The sequence below is a fragment of the Zalophus californianus genome, chromosome 3 (genome assembly GCF_009762305.2).
Source record: "Zalophus californianus isolate mZalCal1 chromosome 3, mZalCal1.pri.v2, whole genome shotgun sequence".
Taxonomy (NCBI): domain Eukaryota; kingdom Metazoa; phylum Chordata; class Mammalia; order Carnivora; family Otariidae; genus Zalophus; species Zalophus californianus.
The window spans coordinates 176,925,694-176,948,972 of record NC_045597.1 but is presented as its reverse complement, the minus strand read 5'-3'; the positions used below and the strand labels follow the sequence as shown (position 1 = coordinate 176,948,972).

The following is a 23,279-nucleotide window of genomic DNA, read 5'->3' as shown; positions in this document are numbered from 1 at the left end:
CAGGAGCCAGTTTCCTACCGTAACTTTGCTTTCTGCAGGAGCGGAAAACTTCGCTTCCATAGGAGCAGCAGGAGAGAGACATGGACAGACTGTTATCAGAGCGTTTGTGGGGCAGGGCATGGTGGGTAGGCAGGACAGAGGGGGCATGAGGGTGCCCAGTGCCCAGAAATGCCCTGTGGGGATGGGCAGGGGAAGGGAGTCACCTGGAATGGGCAGAGCATCTCTCATCCTGACAGCCTGCAGGCTCCCACTGTGCCCAGCTGGGGGGGCGCACATGCTTTGACTGGTTATTCCAACTACCCCAGTGATTCTCTACCTTTGGCCTCTTACTGGTGCTGCCACTGGTCACGCGCACGTGCGCGCACACACACACACACACCTGCTTGTGCTCTGCCCAGTCACAGACCCAGGCCCCCCATTAGGGGTCAAGCCCACCCTCTCTTAAAAAAGATTTGCTTTGTGCTTTGACCCTTCCTTGCAAACCAATCCCCCCCCACCCCGACCTGTTCTGAATCATGATGTGACAGGTATGCTCTTCCTGATTCTGTTCTGCTGAATGGTCCTCAAAAGTGCCCAGTGATTAGGCTACAAGCCAAGTTTCCTGGGCATATTTTTAACTTTCCAAGATTCTAACTGGTTCTGTGCCTCAGTTTCTCTATGAGTGCCATGACAAGCAGGAGCCATATGCTGGATGCCGAAGCATGACAGTGAGCTCATCCCCACTCGGCCCCACAGATGGAGCGCCCTGAGCCGAGGCCCATGGTGGGATGTGCTAGTGAGATTCTCCCCCACCCCTTCACCCCACAGCTGCAGGGTACAGGGCACCTCCTTGAGTGGGTATGGATATGTTTTGGGGGATCCCACAACCCATGGGCTGTCTTCGGGGCCTGGGCATGAGGCATGAAGCAACATGGACCAAGAGAAGGAGTGGGCATGGGCTAAAGAAGGGAGCCTGTGGTCCACGCACCATGGGTGAGTCGGCCAAAGGCCCGGCGGGAGTGGCCGGTTTTCTGAAAGAGAAAAGCCAGAATGAGTTGTTGAGAGGAAAGCTCACTCCTGCTGTCCGTTACCTCCTCCCATCTAAACCTCTGTATTAAACAGAAACTCATTCCAGGGGCTTGCGGAGGGGTAGGAGGGTCATGCACAGAGCCGCCAGCTTCCTGCCAGCTTCCCTCTGGAAGGAATGTCTCCACTCTTCCCTGCCTTTCAGCCCTCCTAGCAGGAGCTCCAGGCTACCCAGCTTGGCTCTGGGGAGGAGCAGAGGAGGAAGAAGAGAGAGGACAGCAAAGCTGCGGGTCAAATGCTGGGAGTCCGGGGACAGAGGCTCTCAGGACTGGGGACCTGAGCGACTCCCCAGAGATAGAAGCTAGGAGACAAGACAGGAGGCTGACTGATGTGAAGGAAGAGATGGGGGTGGGGGATGCTTGGATGACTGGAGGGACGAGGACACAGATTCCTGCTGGGGGTGGGGGGGGTGGGGAGGACAGATACCTGAAATAGGTGTCAAGCGGGCAGGGAGGGTGATGGGGGAGCAGAGGGCAAGGTCCCCCAAGGGCCAGAGCCTCACGAATGCAGGAAGGAGGCCTGGGTACGCCGAGGACAGGGGAGGGCTTGGGGAATTTATTGAGCTCGGCGCGGATCCCTGTGCGTGGCTTCCAGGAGCTAGGGAAGATGGAAGGCTCCAGACTGGGGGGCTGCGGAAAGCCGGGGCGGGAGGCCGGGGTTGGACTGAGGCGAGGGGAGACCAGGAGGCAAAGAAGCCAGTGGACACTCCACGCCAAAGCTGCGGCGGGGGCCTCCCCGGGGGGTCGCGGGGGATTGCGGACTACGGGGCCTGGGCTGGGGGTGGGGGGGGGCGGTCTGCCCTTCCGCGCGGGGAGGGCCGACGCGCTCTGCCCAAAGGCCGGGGAGCCCCCGGAGCGCTCCCGGCCGCGGCCCCCCGCGGCGGGGTGGGCCGGGCGCGGGCCCGGCGCCCCCTCCCCCGGGGCCCGGCAGCGGTGACCCGCCCTCCCTTGGGGCGCCCAGCCCTTCCCGCCCCCTCCCGACACCGCCCGCCCCCGGAGCCCTCACCTGGAAACGCTTCTTCACCCACAGCTTCTTCATGGCGGGGGAGGGGGCCGCGCCGGCGGCCGGGCGAGGAGGGGACGGGCGGGGGCGGGGCGGAGTCGGAGGCGGGGCCGGGGGCGAGCGGGGGAGCGGGCGGGAGCCGGCGCCGGTGGCGGAAGGAGCCGCCGGGCGGCGGGAGCCCGGGCGGGGGGAAGGCGGTGGCGGCGGCGGCGGCGGCGCCCAGAGCCCGCCCCTCCTCCGCCGGCCTGCACCCCACCTGGCGCCCCTTCCCTGGCCTGCTCCCCTGCGACCCCCGGGGCGGTGCTCTCCTGCCTCCGGGTCCTCCCCACCCCGCACCTGCCTCCTGGGCCCTGGGCACATGGGGAAACTGAGGCACAGAAGGGGGTGCAGCGGCCCCTACGGGAGTTCGGGCCACCGTCTCATTGGCAGCCGGACGCGGCCTCCACGCCACCCCCACTCGCCTCCCGCGGGGCCGCTCTGGAAGGTCAGCCGCATCTCGACTTGCTCACTCCACAAACATGCGCGCACTACACTGTGCCAGGCAGTAGCGAACTCGTCGCGGCCCCGAACGCGCTGCAGGGCCACAGCGCCGGGTGGGGGCGCCTAGGTCACACACTGGGCAAGGGCCCTGGTGGGTGGGGGCTCCGTGCTGAAAGGAACCGAGACTATGAAAACCCCCAGGTTCCTCGGGAGAGCCAGAGAGGGCCCTAGAGTTTCTTGATGGTGGGTCCTCTGTCCCTGCCCCCTGGCGCGCGCGCACACACACACACACACACACACACACACACACACACACACACCCCAGCTAAGATGCCCAGAGGTACTTCTATTAGTCACAAGTACGACGCACCTTCTCACTCACAGGTGAGCATACTCACCAAACTCTCTTTGTCCTCCTCCCATTCAGCACCGTGCCGGCTTTGCCACCGTGAAACTCAGTTCTCCCCTCCCTCCCCCCAACAATCATTATAACTAAGTTTCTTAAGCATTTACTAAGTGCCAGGCACTTTATAAATGTTCCCTCATTCACAACAACCCCTTATGAACACTAAACTGGCTCCATTTAACTGACAAGTGACTGAGGCTCAGAGAAGTCCTATCACTTAGCTAAAGCCACGCAGGTTCCGTGTCTCTACTGTCCCCTAGATCCAAATCCCCATCCCAGCATACTCAAGTAGTGCCACTCACTGCTATCAGTTTTTACTTGCCTTCTGAAGTTATGTGAGTTTATGGGCCCTTTTTTTTTTTTTTAAGTTTAAGGTCGTGTCTTGTACATTCTGGGTGCATACAGGAGGTCCTGTTTCCCAGACCTCCAAAGGCAAATGCCGCACATTCGGACACATGAATGGGGATGAGCACTGAGAGCATACACGTGTGTGTCCAGATCGGTTCTGGCCAGAGGACCCTGGACACCCACAGGCGCTTTCCCTGCCCACCCCCAAATACACCCACTCGCAGATGGGGGAGCTGAGTGAGGAGAGGGGTAACTTGAGCCCCTGTTCCCTAGGAGAATCCGAGGGGCTGGCACATTCCATAGCAAAAATAACCAATGGGCAGCGGGCGTGAGTGACGGGACAGCTGGGCCGTGGACAGGCCTGTGGGATTCTGTGTTCCTGCTCTGGGTCTGCACTGCTCACCCCCACAGGGCTGGCCTGGGGCGTGCTCGCAGGGTGGGCCACCCCCAGCTGGCCCGAGATTGTCCTCTTTCCCTCTCCATGGCTGGCAGCTGTGCCCCTCTGTTATTTCCCCCCCTTCCGGAGAAAACCCGTCTCATCATGCCATGCCTGATCTCTCACACAGACCCTCCTCTGAGCCAGATGGACCCACTCCCGTCCTCTTTGCTTTCTCTCTTTCCTGCCTGGAAAGTCTAATTTCTCCCTTCCCCCACTTTGCTTATCCTGCTCTGCATTTCTGACACACGGTGACATTTTTACTTATTTATTGTGTTTATTGCATGTTGTCTATCTCCCCTCACTAGGATGTGATCTCTAGGAGGACAGGAACCTGAGGGATCCCCCTCTCGTGTAGTCCCTGATGAGGACTGGGCATGAATGGATGGCAACACTCTCCTTACCCATCCCCAACTCCATACTAGTTTCCTCCTGGCTTTTCATCCAGATATTCCAAGTTCCTGGTGAAAAAAATAACTGCTGAATATCCCTCAACACAGGCTCTGGTGCATTCCCCACCTTTTCCTTGCCTGAAGAAGCCCTCTCTCCCTGTCTCTAACCTCTCCTCTCCATGCCCTGAAGTCCCCAGCATGGTTCACGCCTATCTGTTGACCTTTGGCCCTTCGGATTGAAACCAGAGTCTTCTGGACTCTGGCTATGAAACATCCAACTAACATGGCGAGCACTATCAGCTTGCCCCTTCTCTCAGCTGTGCCCTCTCCTCCTTACCCCCTGCCCTTTAGGCCCCCACCCCGCCTCAGCCACACATGTCCCAGGCGTTGAGGATGGCACTTGGTCTGGTCACTTGGTTTGCACATAGCTCCTCAGCCCACACAGGTGGGAGCCTGATGTTTTGAAAGAGAGGAATGCCCACCTATCTTGGGAGACTGGGCCAGAAGATGGCTTTGGGGATGTGGTTGGGAGAAAGAGGGTTAATGATGACAAATCCTGGCCTTAGTCTTTCTGTGCTTCTCTCTTTCTAAGGACAGGCAACGTGGACCTGAACTGCTACAGATCTGGCTCTGTCACCTCAATTAGCTATGTGACCTCAGGTAAATTCCCTCTTGGAACCACAGTTTGCTCCTATGTGTAACCATCACTACAGTAATCTGGGATTGGAAGATTAAATAATGAAATGGGGTGCTGTACCCATGTTAAGGGTTCTACAAGGAGCCTGCATGTCTGCCGGCTTCACTATTCCTATGCCTTCTTCATTTCTCTACCCCAAATCCCACCCTTCTATGTCCTATCCTCCAGACTCTCCAGTCGGCCACCCATCTGTCTTCTCAAGGCCCCGGCCTCCCCAAGCCAGGACGATATCCCTCCATCCTTGAGCAAACATCTGAGGCTTCAGGAGTGCCAGGAACCTTAGCATCACCCTGTCTTGCCGAGCCAGACAGCAATCCCAGCCAGGAAGCTGCCTCCTTCTGCAGCCAGGTCCTGGCTGGGCTTCCTCGGGAACCCTGAAGCCCTCCTGCTGTGGATCCCAACTGAGAAAGTTTTCCATGAGTGAGTCTGAGCCATGCTGAGCTGCTTGCCCAGCTGCCCCTGACCAAGACCTGGAACTGGGCAAGTACTGCTGCGGGGAGGGGCAATAGGAGGAGCAGGAAGCAAGGCTCACGCAGTCAGTCCCCCACCATCACCAAAGTAAAGCCCTGCCCTCCCCCAAATCATGTGGAAGGGGCGTAGTAGTTAAGCACGTCGTTCTTTGCAGCAGGACAGACCTCCTTCCATCCCCGCTCAGCCACCTTCTACCTGTACAAGAAATGTCGTTTAATCCTTTGTACCAGCTTCCCCAGGGTTGCTATGGGACTGAGATGATATGTCAAAAGATGTGATGGTGTATCACCTGCCACACAGTAGCGTGTAGCTATTCATAACATTTTAAATTACTACTAAGAATTATCACCAATTAATAGTAATTACAAGACTGGTCTTGGGATAAAGATTTCACCAGTAGGAAGAAGTTCTCAAATGTGACTTGCCACGGCGCAATCCTCTTCTTGTGTTACCATGACTGTCAAAAGACCCCAGATCCAGTCCTCACCACACCCAGGGGCCTTCTTAGCCCACACCTCTCAAATATGCTGTTCCAGCAGAGCAGCCTGGAGATGGCCTTCCTGGCCTCTGTCTAGATATGCCCAGCCAGCATTCAACCCTGCTGATTGTGCTACTCGGCTTATAGAGGGACTGGAGAAACACATCTTGCGGGGAAACACAGCCCTGCTGGGGGGGAGGGGGCCTAGTCTCCTGTCACTCTCCCCACTTTGGGGGAACCTAGCAGGTTAGGGGGCTCCTCCCAGAAAGAAGGCCTGGGCTACTCTCCATACAATGGACAGCTCCCCTCCCTTTCTTTTCTCTCTCCTCCCTCCAGGATTCCTTGAGTAGGGTGGAAACCAGGAGGGGTGGGTTCTTAATTCTGGGGTAGCCATAACTAGCAGCATGTTTTCTGGCAGATCTTCCTCCGTTCTGGACCACAGTGTACTCGCGTGCAAAAGGACGTGTTTGGAGCTGCGGTTCTCTGTGGTCATGTCAACTCGAAACAAAACATGGCACTCCTCAGGGCTTCCTCATCCTTCCCTAAAATCTCTCTCCCTGGGACCCCTGGGCGACTCAGTCGGCTCAGGGCTCAGTCGGTGAAGGGGTTAAGTGTCTGCCTTCAGCTCAGATCGTGATTTCCAAGGACCTGGAATCAAGTCCCACATTGGACTCCCTGATCAGCGAGGAGACTGCTTGTCCCTCTGCCCCTCCCCCCGCTGCTCGTACTCTCTCTCAAATAAATAAAATCGTCAAAAGAATAAAATTTGTTTTTAAATAAAAAAAAACTCTCTCCACCAGACTGTATTCTTACCAATCCATCATACCCTTTGATTTGATTTATGTTCTGTTTTCAGTTCCCTTTGCTCTGCGAGGACCAGAGCTAAGATCCCCAAGGAGTCTGATCCTTCCCCAGCTCAGAGCTCTGCCAGGATGGGTCCCTTCCCCTGACGCCAGGCTGAAATGGCCTGTACCTGGCCAAGTACAAAGCCAATCAAGAGAAGCCAGCCATGACTCTTTCTGCCCCAGGCTTGACCACAGGGAGTCCAAGGAACCTGTGCTGAAGACTGTAGGAGGGTGAGCAGGGTGGGGCAAGCGAGAGAGGGGAGGTGCTGACAGATGGAGGCTGAGCCCGTGCTCCATCTCTGCTGCACCTCCACGCCTCCTTTCCCCTCCAGCTACTGAGGTCCTCCATCCTTGTGCCTTCTCCTCAGCCCCCAAGGATGTACCCCTATACAGCACCACCCAGCTGGAGTGAGAATTCCCTCTTGAAAATGCCTGGGACACACTCAGTGATCCCCAAGCTCTTTGCCACCTCCCCAACTGCAGCCTGCTTCCCCAGAATTTTGGTTCTCAAGACTCAGTGAGCCCAAGGCTCTGTCTGAGGCCTAGAGAACAACTGGCTGGCTTAGAGGCTGAGAAAATTAAAAAGGAAACCCATACACTGACCCAAGGAGAGTCTGCCCAGGCCTGACTCCCCATACCAGGCCCAGCAGGACCCTGAGTACCAGGCCTAATCTTGGTCCCCTCTCTTCTACCTCAGATCATCGTTTGTCTCTTCACACATGAACCTGGCACTGTACTCTGACATGGGCAGGGGTCAAGCACCAGCCTGAGCAACCCCCTTCCATGCCTTCTGAATCTTAGGCAGACATGGCCCAGTGGCTTTCCAGACCAACTCCACAAAGCCCCATCCCCTCAACTGTTTGTACCACCAGGCCCCTCCCCAGCCTGTGAAGATACACACACACACACACACACACACACACACACACACACACACACACAGATTTGCATATGGATTCTCATATACACTGGGGAGCCCCCAGCCCTAGCTCCACCTCCTGATGCTCTGTACCCTATTCATACTTGTCTACCCACTGGTTTCCTCCAACCAGCCTGGTGCCGATCACACCAACGTGCCCCAGCAATGGCCTGTGAGGAGCTCTGACCCACCCCTCAACATTGCAGTGGGACCAGGGGAGCTCGCCCCTCTTTCAGACGTGTGCAACCCTGTGAGGTGTTTCAAGTTTGTTATTGGAGCTGATAAAGGCGATTTTCCCTAGACGATCTCCTCTCTCTCCAGGGAAAGGAGGAGGCCTTTCACTGTGGAATTCCCAGAGAGGCCTGAGTGGGGCTCAGGTTTTGCTTACCAAATGCTGACCCTTGACCTCTGACCTGCCTGTGGGGAGCCCCTCTCCTTTGACACCCCTTCCCGCCCCCCCCCAAACACACACTTCCCTCTCGATTGGCACCTCCGGGTCGGCGCGGCTGAGAAGCCAGAGCACCTGGGAAGAAGGCTGGATGAACCAGGACCTCCCCACGTGCCCCCTCCCCCAGCAGCCCTACTGCGGTTCTGAGCACCCCACCCCACGGAGTGGCGCGCCCCCGCCTCCCCATTACCTCCAACCTCCAGCACTGTGAGAACAGCCTCGCAGGAGGCCTGGCCCCGCTCGTTTTGGGCCCTGCAGCTGTAGACGCCGGCGTCCCGCGCCCCGCAGCTCCGCAGCCACAGGCAGCTGGGCTCGGGGGCCGGCGCGGGCAGGGGCTGCCCGTCCCGGAACCAGCTGAGGCTGGGCTGGGGCGTCCCGCTCACCGCCACCCGCAGCCGCACGTCGCCGCCCGCCAACACCGCCGCGTCCTTCAGGGGCCGCAGGAAGGCGGGCGCCCCGGCCACCGCCCCTCCGCCGGCCCCCACCTTGGCTCGCTTGGGGGGTACCCCAGGGCTGGGGGGTGCCCTCGTGCCCGCGTCCCCGCCTCGCGTGCCCCGGGCTTTCTGCATGGCCTCTGCGAGCTGGGCTGGAGGGGGTAGGTCTCTGGAACCGGACGGCCACGGGGGCACCCGGGGGTGGGGGGGGATGGTGCCCTGGGAGATGAGTCCTGGGGGGCCCGGTGCCCTGCCTTCCTGCTGCCCGCCCGCCTTCGGCCTGTGTTACCCAGAAGGTCACCAGGGCGGCCGGCGGTTGCGCCTCGGGGGCTATTTTTAGGCCCCCCGGCTCGGGTTGCGAGTGAGCAGTGGAGGGAGGGGGCAGCAGAGGAGGGGACTTGGACTCCAGTCTGCTCCTTCCCACTCTCCAGGAGCCCCTATCTCCAGCCCCCTGCTCCAACGGGTCCCTGAAGACTTATTCCAGGTCCCATCCCCTAGGGTGCCCCTGCCCCCAGCCCACTCAAGAGTCTGGAGTTGGGTTACTCCTGGGCTCGATCCCATTGTGCTTCCACCCTCTCCTCAGGCTTCTGATTCCCAGCTGGGGGAGAGGGAGAGGAGGTTCTGGAGGACATGTCTGAGAGGCAGATGGAGAAGCAGGCCCAAGTGGAGGCAAGCAGAAAGCCAGGAAGAAGGACCAGTGACCTCCCCCAGCCTCCATGCCAGCCTGGTGAACTGGGAGCCTAGGAGCAGGGAGTTGGGTGGATTCAGGCTCCCAGCTGGCCCTGCCCTTACTTGGTGGGTGATAATGAACCTCTCTCAACCTCCTGGTTCTCATCTGTAAAAATGGGTAGTGGAAGAAGGGTTGCAACAGGCAGAGAAAGGTGGGAAGAACATTCCAGGCAGAGGGAACAGCATGACCTAAATCAGAGCATGATGAAAGTAGATGACATGTTCTAGAGTCAGAGAAGTTTGGATGGATTGAAGTACAGGGGGTTGGGGTGAGTGGAGGTGGTAGTTTTGCTCGCTAAGATGGCAGTGGGCACCGCTGGAGGGTGTTAAGCAGTAGGCTAACATGGTCAGAGCTGTGTTTTAGAAGGATCCCTCTTGGCAGCCACGGTGCTGAGGGTGAACTGGAGTTTGGAGGCCAGTTACAGTGTGGTTCTCAAAGGATGGTGCCTGGTCAAAGTGCAGACACTCAGGCCCCACCCCCCAGAGACCCAGGTGTGTAGGGAGGGCTGAAAGGGTCCAGGAATCTGCACATTTAATAAGTGGCCCCAGGTGACTCTGAGGCTTCTAAGGGTTGCACTTTGACAAACATCAAGATAAGACATTACCGCTTTTTAAAAGTTCAAGTGAGGGGCGCCTAGGTGGCTCAGTCAGTTAAGCGTCCGACGCTTGATCTCAGCTCCCGTTCTGATCTCGGGGTCATGAGTTAAAGCCCCACTTTGGGCTCCACACTGGACGTGGAGCCTACTTAAAAAAAAATAAACAAAAATAAAATAAAAGTTCAAGTGAGACTTGTGAGGGAGCATTTCCATATGCTGACTGGTGGTGGTCACACGAATCTACAAATGTGATGAAATTGCACAGATAGAATTACACACACATGCATACACACTAATGAGTGTGAGGAAAACTGGTAAAATCTCAGGAAGGTGGATGGACTAATGGCAATTTCCTGGTTGTGATATTGTACTGTAGTTACGCAAGATGGTACCATTGGGGAAAGCTGTATTGTTTCTTATAACTCCATGTGAATCTACAGTTATCTCAAAATAAAAAGCTCAACAAAAGTTCAGGTGAGAGATCTAAGCATGACCTTGAGCCCAGAGGGGTGAAGCCTGGGAAGGCAGAGAGGACCCAAAGGAGGAGCCCTGAGTCATCCTGAGGTGGAGAAAGCTACTCTCAATGTCACCTCATCTCCCCCCCTTCACTCGCAGAGACCAAAGTCAAAGCGTGCTTGTGTGTATGAATGCAGAGGGTACAGAAGAGACCATTGAAGCTCTGAATTATGTCCATGGGGATTAAAAGCCTTGAGGAATGAAATTTCTTTGTTGTTTGCATGCATTCAAACTTACTCTTTGTGCTGTTCAGTTCTTCGGGTTTTGACAAATGCAGAGAATCGTGTATCTTCTACCTCAGGACCATACAGAACATCACCCCAAATATTTGCCTGAACATCCCCTTTGTGGTCAACCACACCCCCTCCACCAACCCCTGGCAACCACTGATGATAAATTGAAGTTTTACACATAAATGTAATTCTAAAAGGTAAATATATGGGGGAAGGCTTCGCAAGCAGACGGAACATCAAGAACAAAGGAAGAGACTATTTTGTTTTTTACTTTTTTAAAGATTTATTTATTTATTTAAAAGAGAGAGCGTGTGCACATGTGAGTTGGGGAGGGCTAAAAAGTGAGAATCTTCAAGCACACTCCCTGCTGAGCATGGAACCTGAGGCAGAGCTCGATCTCAGGACCCTGAGATCATGATCTGAGCCAAAACCAAGAATCTGACACCCAACTGACTAAGCCACCCAGATGCCCCGAGACTATTTTAAAAAACAGTAACCCAAAGCCATCTAGCACTGGACCTCAACAATCTGCTCAGAATGCATGCAGTAGGTGGTCTATAAAGCTTGGTTGGTTGGTTGGTTGGTTGGTTGGTTGGTTGGTTGAATACATGAACTGTGTGGTCTTGAGCAAGTCACTTAACATCATTAAGCTTCAGTCTCTTCATCTATAAAATGGGGTAGCTCAACTCAGGGTTTCTTCATTCATTCAACAAACATTTTTGAGTTCCTCCGCTGTGCCCAGCACTGTTCTAGGCAGTAGGGATGTAGCAGTGAACAAAATAGACAAGGATTCCTGCCCCTGTGGGAGAAATGGAGCAGGGCAAGGGAAATGGGAGTGTGGTGGGGCGTGGACTTTCTAATAGGGTGGTTTGGAGCCTCACTGGGAATGACTGAGCCAGTCTTAAAGGACTGAGGAAGCAAATGGTACAGATGTCTGGATAGGACTGCTTCAGGCAGAGGGGGGAATGTGCCCGGGAGGCTCCTAGAAGAACCAGGGGGCCAGTGGGGCTGGCAGGAGTGGTAGGGAGGGTAGAGACATGAGGTCAGATGGGTAGCACAGACCAGATAGCCTAGCATCTTGTAGGCCATGGCACTTCTATTCCTAGTGAAAACGGGAAGTCATCTTGGAGGATTTTGAGCAGAGGAATTACATGATCTGACTTAGGTTGTTGTGATGGCTTTAAATTATTATATTAAATATTAAAATGAATATTAACTATTTAAAAGGACTGGCACAGGGCCTGGAACATGGCTTGTGTATCTCCTGGCCGAGTGTCCGGAATGGGGGCATCCATTGACGTGTGCTCAGGGGTGTGTGGGCCTGGGTAGGGAGGGCACTGGCCGTGCGAGTCGCTGGCGCCCTCTCCTGGAGGAGCCCGCACTAGCTGTGACCCTCGGAAGCCATCCAGCTCTGGCCAGGCCCGCCACCCAGGGCAGCTGGCTGGCGGCAGGCATTCATCTGTCCCTCAGAATGGGCCCCATAGTGCCCTGCGGCCTGGCGCCTGGCTGGCTTTGTGCTGCCAGTCTGCCCTGCCTCGCGATCACAAGCCTATGGTGTCATGGAAAGAGATCTAGACTCCTGGACTCCAGAGGCCAAGGAGCCTGGGGCCTGGTCTTCTAACCACAGATAATGCTGTGTGACCTTGGCAGTTCAGCCCACCTCTCTGGGCTGTGAGGAGTTTCCTGCAGGTCATAATGATGCCCCGTGCGCCTGGCACATGGTCAAAGGTCAGTAAATGTTGGTTGGATCAGTGAATGAAGTGGGGGCTATCAGCCTTCCCAGTAAATATTTAATTTAGAGAAAAGTAAATAAAAGCGCTCAGTGGGTACTCATTCAACAAGGAGTTAAATATTTAATGAGCACCTTCTATAGAGCAAGCACTGTCCCGGGCACCAGGGAACCGGTGTGAGTAAAACGATGAAAACCTTCCCCTTTGTTGGCTGGCATTCTGGTCCTGAACCAGAGGTCATTGACGTATTTGCCTAAGTGTCCTGGGCAAGCAGGTGAGAGGAGGAAGAGGGAGGGGCCGGTGGGTGGGAGGTAAGGTCTCAGGGGTAGGGAGAGGAGGGAAGTCAGAGTAGACAGAGAGGGCAGGACCGTGTCCACTGAGCCCTGGAAGGGCTGGGGGACTAGAAGGCTTAGGGACACATGTGCCTCCATAATCCTTCCTACCTCACTCCTCAGGTGGGATCTGAGTTGGTCTAGAAATGGGTCCCCTGGGTCCAGTGAGAAGTGACTCAGACCTCTGTGAGCTCTCTTCTTTCTTCGTGATGTTCAGAGTCTTAGAGGACAAGACACCAGCGTGTCCCAAGGAACAGGGAGAGGTTTTGCCATGCCACCATGGAGGTGATGGGGTGCATGTGTACGACCACATGGAACCCAGATCTTTTTTGGCTTATTTTGTCCATTCTTTGGGAGCACCATAACCATGTCTCCTGCCCTAGAGTCCCTGCCTCACTGTCCAGCTCCCAAGGAGATAGGCAAAGCAGAGGACTTAGAGCCAGAGGACTTCTACTTAGGGATTTTTTTGGTTTTGTTTTTTATTTATTTTTTTTAAGATTTTATTTATTTATTTGACAGAGAGAGACAGTGAGAGAGGGACACAAGCAGGGGGAATGGGAGAGGGAGAAGCAAGTTTCCCACGGAGCAGGGAGCACCAATGCAGGGCTCGAGCCCAGGACCCTGGGATCACGACCTGAGCCGAAGGCAGACGCTTAACAACTGAGCCACCCAGGCGCCCCAGTTTTGTTTTTTGAAAGATTTTATTTTTAAGTAATCTCTATGCCCAACGTGAGGCTTGAACTCACAACCCCAAGATCAAGAGGCAGACACGCTCTACCAACCGAGCCAGCCAGGCACCCCGAGAACCAGAGGACTTCTAGTCCCAGGAAGCCTCTGCTCAGAGAATGCTTCCCCACTGGGGACACAGGGTGGGTCTGAGCCTCCTCTCTTTTCTGAACAAGTGGGTAGTAGTCACAAGAGACCGATGTGTGCTGAGGAGGAGGGCTTTCTGACTGACAGAGCTATCCCCAGCTCCAAGGAGTCAGGAGGTAGTGTGTTCTCCGACACCAGAGACATTCAAGCAGAGCTTGATGACTGCTCATCAGAATGTTAGGGCAAGCCTGGGGAGGCGACTTCCGGGTTGTGGGCATCACTCCCTGGGGGACTTGCCACCTGACTCTGAGAGTCTAAGATTTCTAGATTCTTTCCACTTTAGTGACTAGTCTACACCTAAGCTTTTTTGGAGGGTAGGGATGCCTCTAAGACCTTCCCTGACCTGTGCATCCCTTTATCCTTTATGGGATAGATGAGCGAGCGTACTCATTTAAGGGAAAGAAGAAATTGCTGAGAGGCTCCTGAAATTACTCAGAGATAACGTACACCACCTCGTATCCACCCGAGCCCAGCCTCACCCAAGCATCTCTCTCACAGAGAGACTGGCTCAGGTTCCAGGGCCCCCGCTAGGCTCAGGAGTAAGCCCCTCACCCATCCCTCCTCTTATATCCCAGGGTGAAGACACTGCAAATGCTACTTCTAATTTCACTTGGAATTCCACTATGGGTTGATTGGGGGTAGTTCTGAGGTTTGCAGCGTTCATCCCACTAGGGTGCTAGGGGGAAAGAAATGACCACGGGTCACCAGTGGTAGAGGGTGGGGACCCTGGGTGTGCCCATGGTGCTCCCCAGGGAAAGCTGAAGAATACCACAGAGAAGGGGGCCTTCTTATAGGGAGGAGCTGCTTAACCCAAAGGGAAGGGGCAATTTATGAGCAAGGGTAGCATCCAAGGAGAGGAAGAAAGAGACACCAGAAAGCCTTTGGAAGTTTCTGGAAAAAGCCAGTTAGGAATGTCGGACTAGGGAATTTAAGACTAAAGCCCTATTAGGTTTTGGAATTTTTTTTTTTCCCTTACAGACTGTCTGAGTTTACCATGTTTGTGATCCCTACCCTCTTTTTCTCTCCTTTAAAGAGTAATCTCTTAAATCTGTGAGGACTAACTTGAAGGCCGAAGCCTATATGGATCCATCAAGTTTCCTAAATCTCGGACCCATCTGGAATTTATTTTTTGGAAGGACTGAAAAAAGACAGGCTTCACTCCTTCCCCACTTGGCTACCCAATGGCCCCCAAGCACATATGGAATCATTAAGCGTTCCCCACAGAAACCTTTAACATACCTGTGTTAATATTTTGTTCCAGGATTTCCTCTTTTTTTTTTTTCATATGTCCTACATTCTCCTCCCCTATGCTTACCAAATTCTCCCCAAATTTCCCTTTGGTATTTTCCTTGAGATTGCATTGCATTGAAAGTCTAGGTTAACGTAGGATGAAATGATATCTTTAGAGTCTTCTTCTCCAAAAACAAGATAGAACTTTCTATTTTTCTTAACATTGTTATTTTTCCTGAATCGGCCCTTGTCCGTAGAAGGTGCTCAGGCAGATTTAATGGGACAGGGCTGTGAGCTGCTTTGGGGAAGGGAATAGGAGAGCCCTACTTCAGAGCCCGTCTGTGTCTGTCAGAAAGAACAGCAGGTGGTGTCCCTGTGGCCTGATGGTCTGAAGCTGGGGTAGGGGGCCCCAGGGGGGCATTCCAGGAACTGGGGCCTAACAGGAGGTATTCAAAGCTCCCTAACAAAAGCCCCCTGCCCCCCCCCCCCCCCCACCATAGGCCACATACACACAGCAAGGCTGGGAGGTTCTGGGAACAGTAGGCGTGACAGGCCCTGGGGGACGGTCTGAGTGGGCAGGAAGCCAGCACATAGTCCATCTCAAGGGGCCCCCAGAGGTGATCAGGCAATCAACACATCCAGGGACGTGCTAGGCTAGTACTTCTCTTTTTATTGTTTTTGTCCAGAGCCCCTGCTGCAGGGGAGGGGCAGGCACGGAGGGGGGCACCCCTCCGCTTGCCTGAGACCGCTCTCTGCCTCTCACCTCTCCTCTCCTCTCCAGCATCTCACCCACCCTCTCTCCTTCTGAATCTCCTGCTCCCACATCTGGCACCTTCGGGGGTTCCCTCTTGCAGCCCCTGCTTTCTAAGCCCACCCTGGGGAAGGTAGGGACCTTGGGGTCCATTTCAAGCCCCCATTCCCACAGGGGCTAGTCTTCCAGTCACCTGCCCGGCCTGCTGGGGTGGCTGCCCTGTTTCTCTGACCCAGGCTAGGGAGTAGGGAGTGGGGAGGTCTATAGGTTCCATCCCGATCCTGTGGGGTCCCAACGCCCTGCCCTGGGGCCCTCTCCAAAGGCAGAGGCTAGGGCCTGAGGTCACAGAGGTGGGAGGGGACTGCTCTCCCCTGGTTCCATGCTGGCTCTGCAGCTAGGAGCCAGGCTCACTCATTTCCAACATCCAGGACTCAAATAGCTGGGGCTGCCTGTGCCTGGACAGGGGTGGGCCGTGGCCCCTGTGGGGGCCATGCGTGGTGGTCGGTGAGCAGGGGTCAGAGGCTGTGAGGGGAGCACTGTGGCTGGGTGTGGGTGTGGTGCCCTGGGATGGAAGGAGGCTGGCTTCAGGAGGCAGTGAGGACAGGGGCAAGGATGGTCTCTGGTGGCAGAGGGACCTCTGGCTTTAGAGCACCTCGTGTTGCTGCTGTGTAGCCTCACTGACAACCTGGGGAGGAAGAGAAGCCCAGTCCAAAACAGTGTTGGCAGGAGAATGGAGCCCCAGCCCTGGGTTGCGCCCCCCCCCCCCGCCCACTCCAGTGTAGCAGGAGCCCCTCTCCCTCCAGGCAGGGCCTTGAACCAGCACAGCTGGTGGAAGGCATCTGGGTGACAGCCTCACAGACATACCCCAGAGCCCCCACCAGGCTAAGGGAACCAGGCAGATGGCTCACCTCCCCATCCCGGGTCTCGATGGTCTTGATCATCACCGTCTTCTTGGTATGGACCTCAGAACCCCTTTGCTCCGGGCTTGTTTCTGTAACAGATCCATCCACACACTCCGCCTGACCAGGTCCAGGCCTGGGCCACTCCAGGGACTGGGAGTCCATCCCTGGTCCCATGGAGTGATAGCTCAGAAGACTCCTACCCCCTCAAGATGGGCCTATTACTTTTGCAGCAAGACTTTATAGCCTGCCCTTAAGCCCAGCACCCAGCAGGTGGCTCTACAGACGCTGGGGACAGTCCCATGGCTGAGATGGGCTCAGGAGCCAATAGATGTGCTCCAGCTATGAGCTGATTCAGGAGAGTGGGGGACCCCTGAGGCCCCAGGCCACCCAACGTTCCCACTCCTCACACATTTCTTCACCCCCTCTCCACCCCCGGGGTCCAACACAGCCTTGTGTGAATTTGTACCCTGACAGAACCCCAAACCCAGTCCCAAAATACTGTTTTGGAGGACCTCATGGTACCCAGCCCCCTTTAAGAGTCCAGATGAGGGGCACCTGGGTGGCACAGTCGGTGAAGCATCCAACTCTTGGTTTTGGCTCAGATCGTGATCTCAGGGTCATGAGCTTGAGCCCCACATCAGGTTCCACGCTCAGCACGGAGCCTGCTTAAGACTCTCTCTCCCTCTGCCCCTGCCCCCTGCCCTTTCTCTCTCTCTAAAATAAATAAATAAATCTTAAAAAAAAAAAAAAAGAGTCCAGATCAGTAAACAATGTCTTAATGAAAGGGAGACAGACAGGAGTCAGTTACTGATTCACTATGCCGGTGACCAGTCCCTTGCCTCTCTATGCCTCAGTTTCTTCGCCGTGAAACCCTAGCAACAATGCACTACCATGGCCACAGAGCCATTGATTTGAAAAAGCATTAAGCGGTTTCAATTGCAAGGCTCACACTTGGGTGTCTGCATAAACTCCTGAAAAAAGAGGTTCTGAGTTTTGTAGGGTGGGTCAAATTTAGGTCCTGGGGATTATGAGTTTGGTGTTCATAAATCACCTCAGCGAGCAACCAGCCTGTGATGAACGTTGTAACTCGGCGGAGCACAGCGTGTATTTTTCCCGATGGAAATGAACATCGAAGACAAAAAAGGTTTGATCTAGGAAAGGCGACACTGCCAAGGACTCCGACTTGCTTTCCTAATGTATCATTATAGCATGTTTTTCTGCTCTCTGGGGTTGGAAAGCCACTCGATCTGCATATTATTAATGTCAAAATGGCAGAATGCCCTAGGAGCTCGTTCTTTTAATTGTTTGGCTTTGCTAAGGTTTGGCTTCATTTTTTTTTTTTTTTAAACGTGCATCCAACATCTTGCTCCAGCAAACTGAATGTGTTCAACAAGCAGCTGGGGGGGGGGGGGTGCTTGGCAATTTGCCAGACAATGGCTGGTGGGTGCCTTGTAGCCCAGGGTGTGTGGCTCTAGATGCTTCTGCTGCCAGACCCCCAAGGACACCCCTGGTATCTTCAGAGTTTGGGTATATTGGGAATAGAAGCTGTTTGCCGATGTTCAATACTCCCAGAAGGTGCAGGGGACATGGTCAATATAATATAATACCATGAAATAAAATAAAAAGCTCTCTCTGTTAGAAGGTGCCCCTACCTAAACTTTCCCACCTACCTGCAGCAGCCCCCTTTCTCTTTCCCAGACCCCAGCTTCCATCCCCCCTCCCTGGTTGGCCTTGGGCAGTGCCCATGCTGGACTCCTGCCCCCTGCCACCCCAGCATCCACCTGCCAACACGCACTTACCTCGGAAGTTTAGAGCAGAGAAGGTCTGGATGGGGAGGTTGATCCTGAAAGGGGAGAGATCAAGCCCCGGAAGGCTTAGGGCCCTCTATCTCTCCCTGTGACCACCCATCAAAGCCTGCCCCGGTGCTCACTACATGCCACTGTCAGCTGTCCCTGTCCCCCACTTTCACACTGCTAAGGGGTCAAAGGGCAACTCCAGCTATCCCAGGAACTGTCCCTTCCGGGAACTGTCCTGTTCCATCTCTGACCTGCTGGCCTGACATCAGTACTCCCGACGCCCCTGCCCTCTCTAGTTCGCCAGGATCTCCTTCTTCAGGCACTGCAGGGTATATGGATAACAGCTATAGGCCACATCCATCACGTATGCCCACCCTCCAGCCAGGCTGGGGACCTCTGGCCCAGCCATGGGAGGGCAAGTTCCAGGGTAAACGCCATCCCCATTTATGCCTAGTGCAGGGAAAATGCAACACATCTCGAGCCGCCTTAAAAGGTCATTATATATGTACATGTAATTCTATGAAATCTGACCTCTCTCTATGTGCAGGTCTGTATTTAAACATGCCTGCTGATTATTTTAAACTTTAGATATTACTGTTTTTATGAGTATCAATAAGCATCATTTTTTTTTGAGTAATTGACCTGTTTTAAAACGAGGTTAGGTTTACCTACAGTGAAATGCACAGATCTTCAGGATGCAATTCAGTGAGTTTTGATCAGTGTCTACATCAACGTAACTACCAGTCTAAATCAAGATACAGAACATTTCCAACACCCCAGAAAAGTTCCCTTGCATTGCCTTCTAGTCATATGTCATTTTCAGTATCTAGAAGTGAGTTGTTCTGAGCATGTCATGCTATCTTTTCCCGTGAGCTTGTGTGTGTGTGTGTATGTGTGTGTGTGTGTGTGTGTGTGTATGCATCCTTGGGCACGAGTCTCTGCCCCCTCCTTCTTAGCCTGTGTCCGAGGCTCTCTCTTTGTCCCTCTCTGCCCCCTCCCTTTCCTTCCTCATCATTCCCCACTCTGCTTTCATCTCTCCCTTGACTGGCAGGAATATTTTATTACTGGTTCCTGAACATGGTTTTATACTGCCGCTCTTAATTCTGAAGGTGGGTAAGGGAATAAATACTTCTTTTTCTCTTTTTATAGAAGCTATTAATTAAATCACTTTTTACCCAGGTGGCCTTGGTTAATTCTCTGCAATTAATGGTGTGGTGGCCTCTTGTATAAAATTATTTCCAGATCTTGCTAAGGTGATCCTGAGCCCCTCTCCCCTCCTGCCCCTGGGGGCAGGAATGGGCCCCTGGGCACTCCCCAGAATCCCACCACCGGCCCCTCACCGGCTTTCCTCGCCCTCCAGCAGCTTCCGGTAGGTGGCAATCTCCACGTCCAGGGCCATCTTGACATTGAGCAGGTCCTGGTACTCGCGCAGGTGGCGGGCCATCTCATCCTTGAGGTGCCGGATCTCTTCCTCCAGACGCGCAATGTTGTCCTGGTAACCGCTGGCCTCACTAGCAAAGCGGTCTTCCATCTCGCGCATCTGCCTCATCAGCGAATCGTTCTGCAGGACAGCGACACCCAGGTCAAGGAGAGGCATGGAGGGGTGGGCACGAGGGGCCCAGGGTGGTGAAAGACACAGCCTTGGAGCTGGGGCGCAACCCCAGATGGTCAGGTCCGGGAGTGGGCACGCTCTTCTGAGCTAGGGAACCCTGAACTCAAGTGAAGTCTTCTCTGGAAATCCAGAGAATAGAAGCGATAAAAGGAAGCATCCATGTCTTTTCTCTCCACCATCCCCATCTAGGGGACCCCTGATTCCTGAGAGTTCAACTGAGAATCCACCTGTCTGTTTTCGCCCCTGTGAGAGATGTGAAGAGCCAGAGGCCCAGAGAGGGTGTGTGATGGGAACCAAGGTCACGGAGTGAGAGTGTGCGCTGTGGGCCGGAAGGAGCGGGCCGGGTGAGGCAGGCGGGCACTCACAGTGCCCTTGAGGGCGTCGATCTCACAAGTGTAGGACTGGATCTGGTGTCGGTACTCCATCATCTCCTGCTTGGCTTGGCGCAGTGCGTCGTTGTTCTTGTTGGCTGCCTGGGTCAGGTCGGACACCTGAGGGCAGGGAGGGGTACCGCGATGAGGAGCCTGCGGGACGCAGGCAAGGGATGGCAAGGGAGCCTGGAGACCCTGGCTCACCCTCCTCCCCACGGAGAGAGCCACAGGAAGCACCTCCAAACAGGGATGGCGGGGGACAGAGGGGCCAGGCCCCTGGGCCAGGTTGCCCACCTTGGACTTGTACCATTCCTCAGCTTCTGAGATGTTCTTAGCCGCAATGGTCTCATACTGAGCCCGGATGTCCCTGAGGGCTGCGGTGAGGTCCGGCTTGGACATGTCCATCTCCACCTGTACCTGCTGTTCCTGAAGTTGAGCCTGTAGCTCTCGGATCTCCTGCAGGGCACAGCTGGGCCTCAGTAGTCTACCAGGTCCCACCCACACGGCACCCTCACACCCCGGTCCCCAGAGCCTTGCATGGCTCCTCCCCCTTTCCAGCTGTTCTCACCAGGGTCTAAGGACCCTGAGGAGGAAGGCTGAAGGCATACCTCTTCGTGCACTTTCTTAAGGAATGCGATTTCCTCGTTGAGAGATTCAATCCTGCGCTCCAGGTCAATTCGAGCTAGAGTAGCCGCATCCACGTCCTAGGAGCGGTCAAGAAAGAGGGAGAGGGTCACTGATAACCCAGGCAGGGCAGGGGGAGACCAGGGGCCACCCGGGGTCAGAGGGGTAAAGCTGCTGGGGGACCAAAGAGGGCTCACCGCTCGGAAGGCAGCCAAATTGTTCTCTGCTTCTTCTTTCAACTGAATCTCCTCTTGCAGCCTGGCCAGAACAGACAGATGGAAAGAGACAGTTGGTGGGGATAAAACTGGCCGTGGGGATGGCCAGGTGGGGCCTGCCCAGGGAGTGGGGCTCAGGACACCGGGAGGAGGCCTGCCTACAGGGTAGAGACAAGAGGCCCTGCCCACCCAGGGAGGGGACAGGAAGTGGCCCAATTTCTTCCCCAGAGCCACACCCCGGAAGTCTATGTCCCCACCAGATTGTGACCTCCCTGGGATTAGGAACTGTGTCTATTCTATGCACCTCTATGTTCCTGGTTCGCAGCCCCAGTCTGGCCCACGTAGGTGCTCAATTATCGTTTGCGACCCCGGGTGGTAGGACAGTGATTCTGCTCACTTGGGCTGTCAGAAGCAGGACCCATGAGTACTTGCTCTATTCTTGTTGCCTTTTCCTACTGGAAGCCTGGTGAAGCCCACCATCAGGCCCTCCAAGCTTTCTGGGGGCTGCAGCTAGCTCCCTCCTCCTTCTTCTAGCTTATCCATTCCCTTTGTGGAATGGCACAGCCTCAGCCTGGCCTAGAGATCAAGATCTGCTCTCTACCCACCTCCCCCAGGGCAGATCGCAGAGGAGCTGCGAGCTACCACTTAGATTCCCCACCCCCTGCCCTTCACAGCTTGCCCCAGATTTGCCTTGTCTCCTATCAACCCCCTCCCCTCCCACCCGGCGACTGAACCGGGGCCTCCTCCCTCCGCTCATCTGCCTGTCCCCCATCGACACCAGCCTGGAATCTTAAAGTGCTCTTAAGGGGGCTGTCCACAGGGCCCAGGTCTCCCATTTCCACTCCGTGATGTCCCCAAGAAAACTCCTCCCTTGCAGAGTGAGAGCATGAGGGAGAGACCCGGAGTCCATCTCCCCTCGGGGGACACCGGTAGATGACTCTCTCCCCGCCCGGAGGTAGGAGAGGGTTGCTGGCGCCCTGGGGGAAGGCAGGCCCTGACAGCTGCGCCCCAGTCCCGTGGCCTCGCCTCCCGCGCCCAGCCCACGGAAAGGGGGTTCTGGGAGTGCCGGGTCCTCACTTGGCCTTGAGCCGCTGCAGGTCGTCCAGCAGGTTGTCACGCTCGACGTCCACGCGGGCGCGCTGGTTGGTGAGCACCTCCACCTGGCGCCGCAGCTCGCGCAGCTCCTCCTCGTAGATCTCGGCGACCCGGGTCGGCTCGCGGCCCTTGAGCCGGTTCACCTCGGCGGCGAGCGCCGCGTTCTGCTGCTCCAGGAAGCGCACCTTCTCGATGTAGTTGGCGAAGCGGTCGTTGAGCTCCTGCAGCTCCACCTTCTCGTTGGTGCGCGTGGTCAGGAACTCCTGGTTCACCGCGTCGGCCAGCGAGAAGTCCAGCAGCTCGCCCGCGCCGTAGGAGGAGGGCGCGCGGGCCGACCCCAGCCGGCTGGCCCGCAGCGCCCCCAGGCCCCCGGCCCCGCCCGACGTGCGCGACACTTGGTACACGCGGGACGTCATCGAGCTCGAGGAGCCCTTGGTGCCGAAGCCCGCGCGCGGAAACACGGGCGAGCTCAGCGGGGAGGCGAGAGGGAAGCCCCCGGCCCCGCCGAAGGTGCGGCGGTAGGAGGACACGCGCTGGCTGGACGAGTAGGCCTGGCTCATGGTGGCGGCGCGGGCGAGGCTGGGCGGCACGGAGGGGGCGGCGGGCGGCGGCCGGCTGGAGAGTGGATGCGTCGAGGGGAGACAGGGCCCCTTAGCCGTCTGCACTATTTGTATCCCTCCTGACATCAGCCCCCGCCAACCCCTCCCCTGACAGCTGCAGGATCCCGCTGTCCTGCCAGGAAGGGCGGCCGCTGGCGTGGGGGCGGGGAGGCCAGTTCCCCCCCCACCCCGCCCCGCAAGAGGCCCGCGCCCCTCCGCCGGGGGGAAGGGGCCCGTGAGAGGTGTGGGACAGGCTGGAAGACCTAGGAGGGCAGAAGATGGGCAGGCCTGCCAACCCCTTCACCCGGGGCACAGAGCATGTCTGGAATCCCTAGGCAAGCCTCTTTCAGCCCTTGGGTGCCGGCCTCCTCCTGGGGGGTAGTCAGGGGAGAGAGTGGGGGAGAGGTTTCCACTTAGTTCGAGGGTGTCCCTTTTGCTCTGAGGAGAGACTTTGGGTCATTTCCTGGAGGAACAATGCCTAGTCCCAAGAAAAACTCAAAATCACTTCCCTGCCCCCCCAAAGATTGTCTAGAACTGGCAGAGGGTTGGGAGGACTCAGGAAAGACAGGCATCCACCAGGCCAGGCCAGAGGGAAAGGGTCTCTAGGCAGTCAGGGAGGCTGGGAGAGTACCGTGGGGGGCAGAGAGCAGTCGT

General features: G+C 55.9%; 2 protein-coding genes across 2 annotated transcripts in view; both read right to left on the bottom strand.

Annotated features, from left to right (window-relative positions):
* Positions 1 to 8,556, bottom strand: part of SPEG (striated muscle enriched protein kinase) — a 55,539-nt gene extending 46,983 nt beyond the window's left edge. Inside the window, 1 exon segment of the mRNA XM_027590581.2 lies at positions 8,178 to 8,556. Coding sequence (XP_027446382.1) covers positions 8,178 to 8,556 — 379 coding nt within the window.
* Positions 8,557 to 15,310: 6,754 nt separating this feature from the next.
* Positions 15,311 to 22,679, bottom strand: DES (desmin). The gene is made up of 9 exons (XM_027589123.2): positions 22,009 to 22,679; positions 20,914 to 20,974; positions 20,701 to 20,796; positions 20,387 to 20,548; positions 20,087 to 20,212; positions 19,450 to 19,670; positions 18,113 to 18,156; positions 16,320 to 16,402; positions 15,311 to 16,096 (listed from the first exon to the last, which is right to left on the bottom strand). The coding sequence occupies exons 1-9, from the start codon at positions 22,584 to 22,586 to the stop codon at positions 16,055 to 16,057; spliced, it is 1,413 nt and encodes a 470-aa protein (XP_027444924.1). The 5' UTR covers positions 22,587 to 22,679; the 3' UTR covers positions 15,311 to 16,054.
* Positions 22,680 to 23,279: the final 600 nt, after the last annotated feature.

Excerpts from the sequence above, each read along its gene's own strand:
- DES (XM_027589123.2), bottom strand. The coding sequence starts at position 22,586 with ATGAGCCAGGCCTACTCGTCCAGCCAGCGCGTGTCCTCCTACCGCCGC. Across the intron at positions 20,549-20,700 it reads TTAAGAAAGTGCACGAAGAG|GAGATCCGAGAGCTACAGGC; the intron begins GTATGCCTTCAG and ends TGTGCCCTGCAG. Across the intron at positions 20,213-20,386 it reads AGGAATGGTACAAGTCCAAG|GTGTCCGACCTGACCCAGGC; the intron begins GTGGGCAACCTG and ends CCCTGCCCTCAG.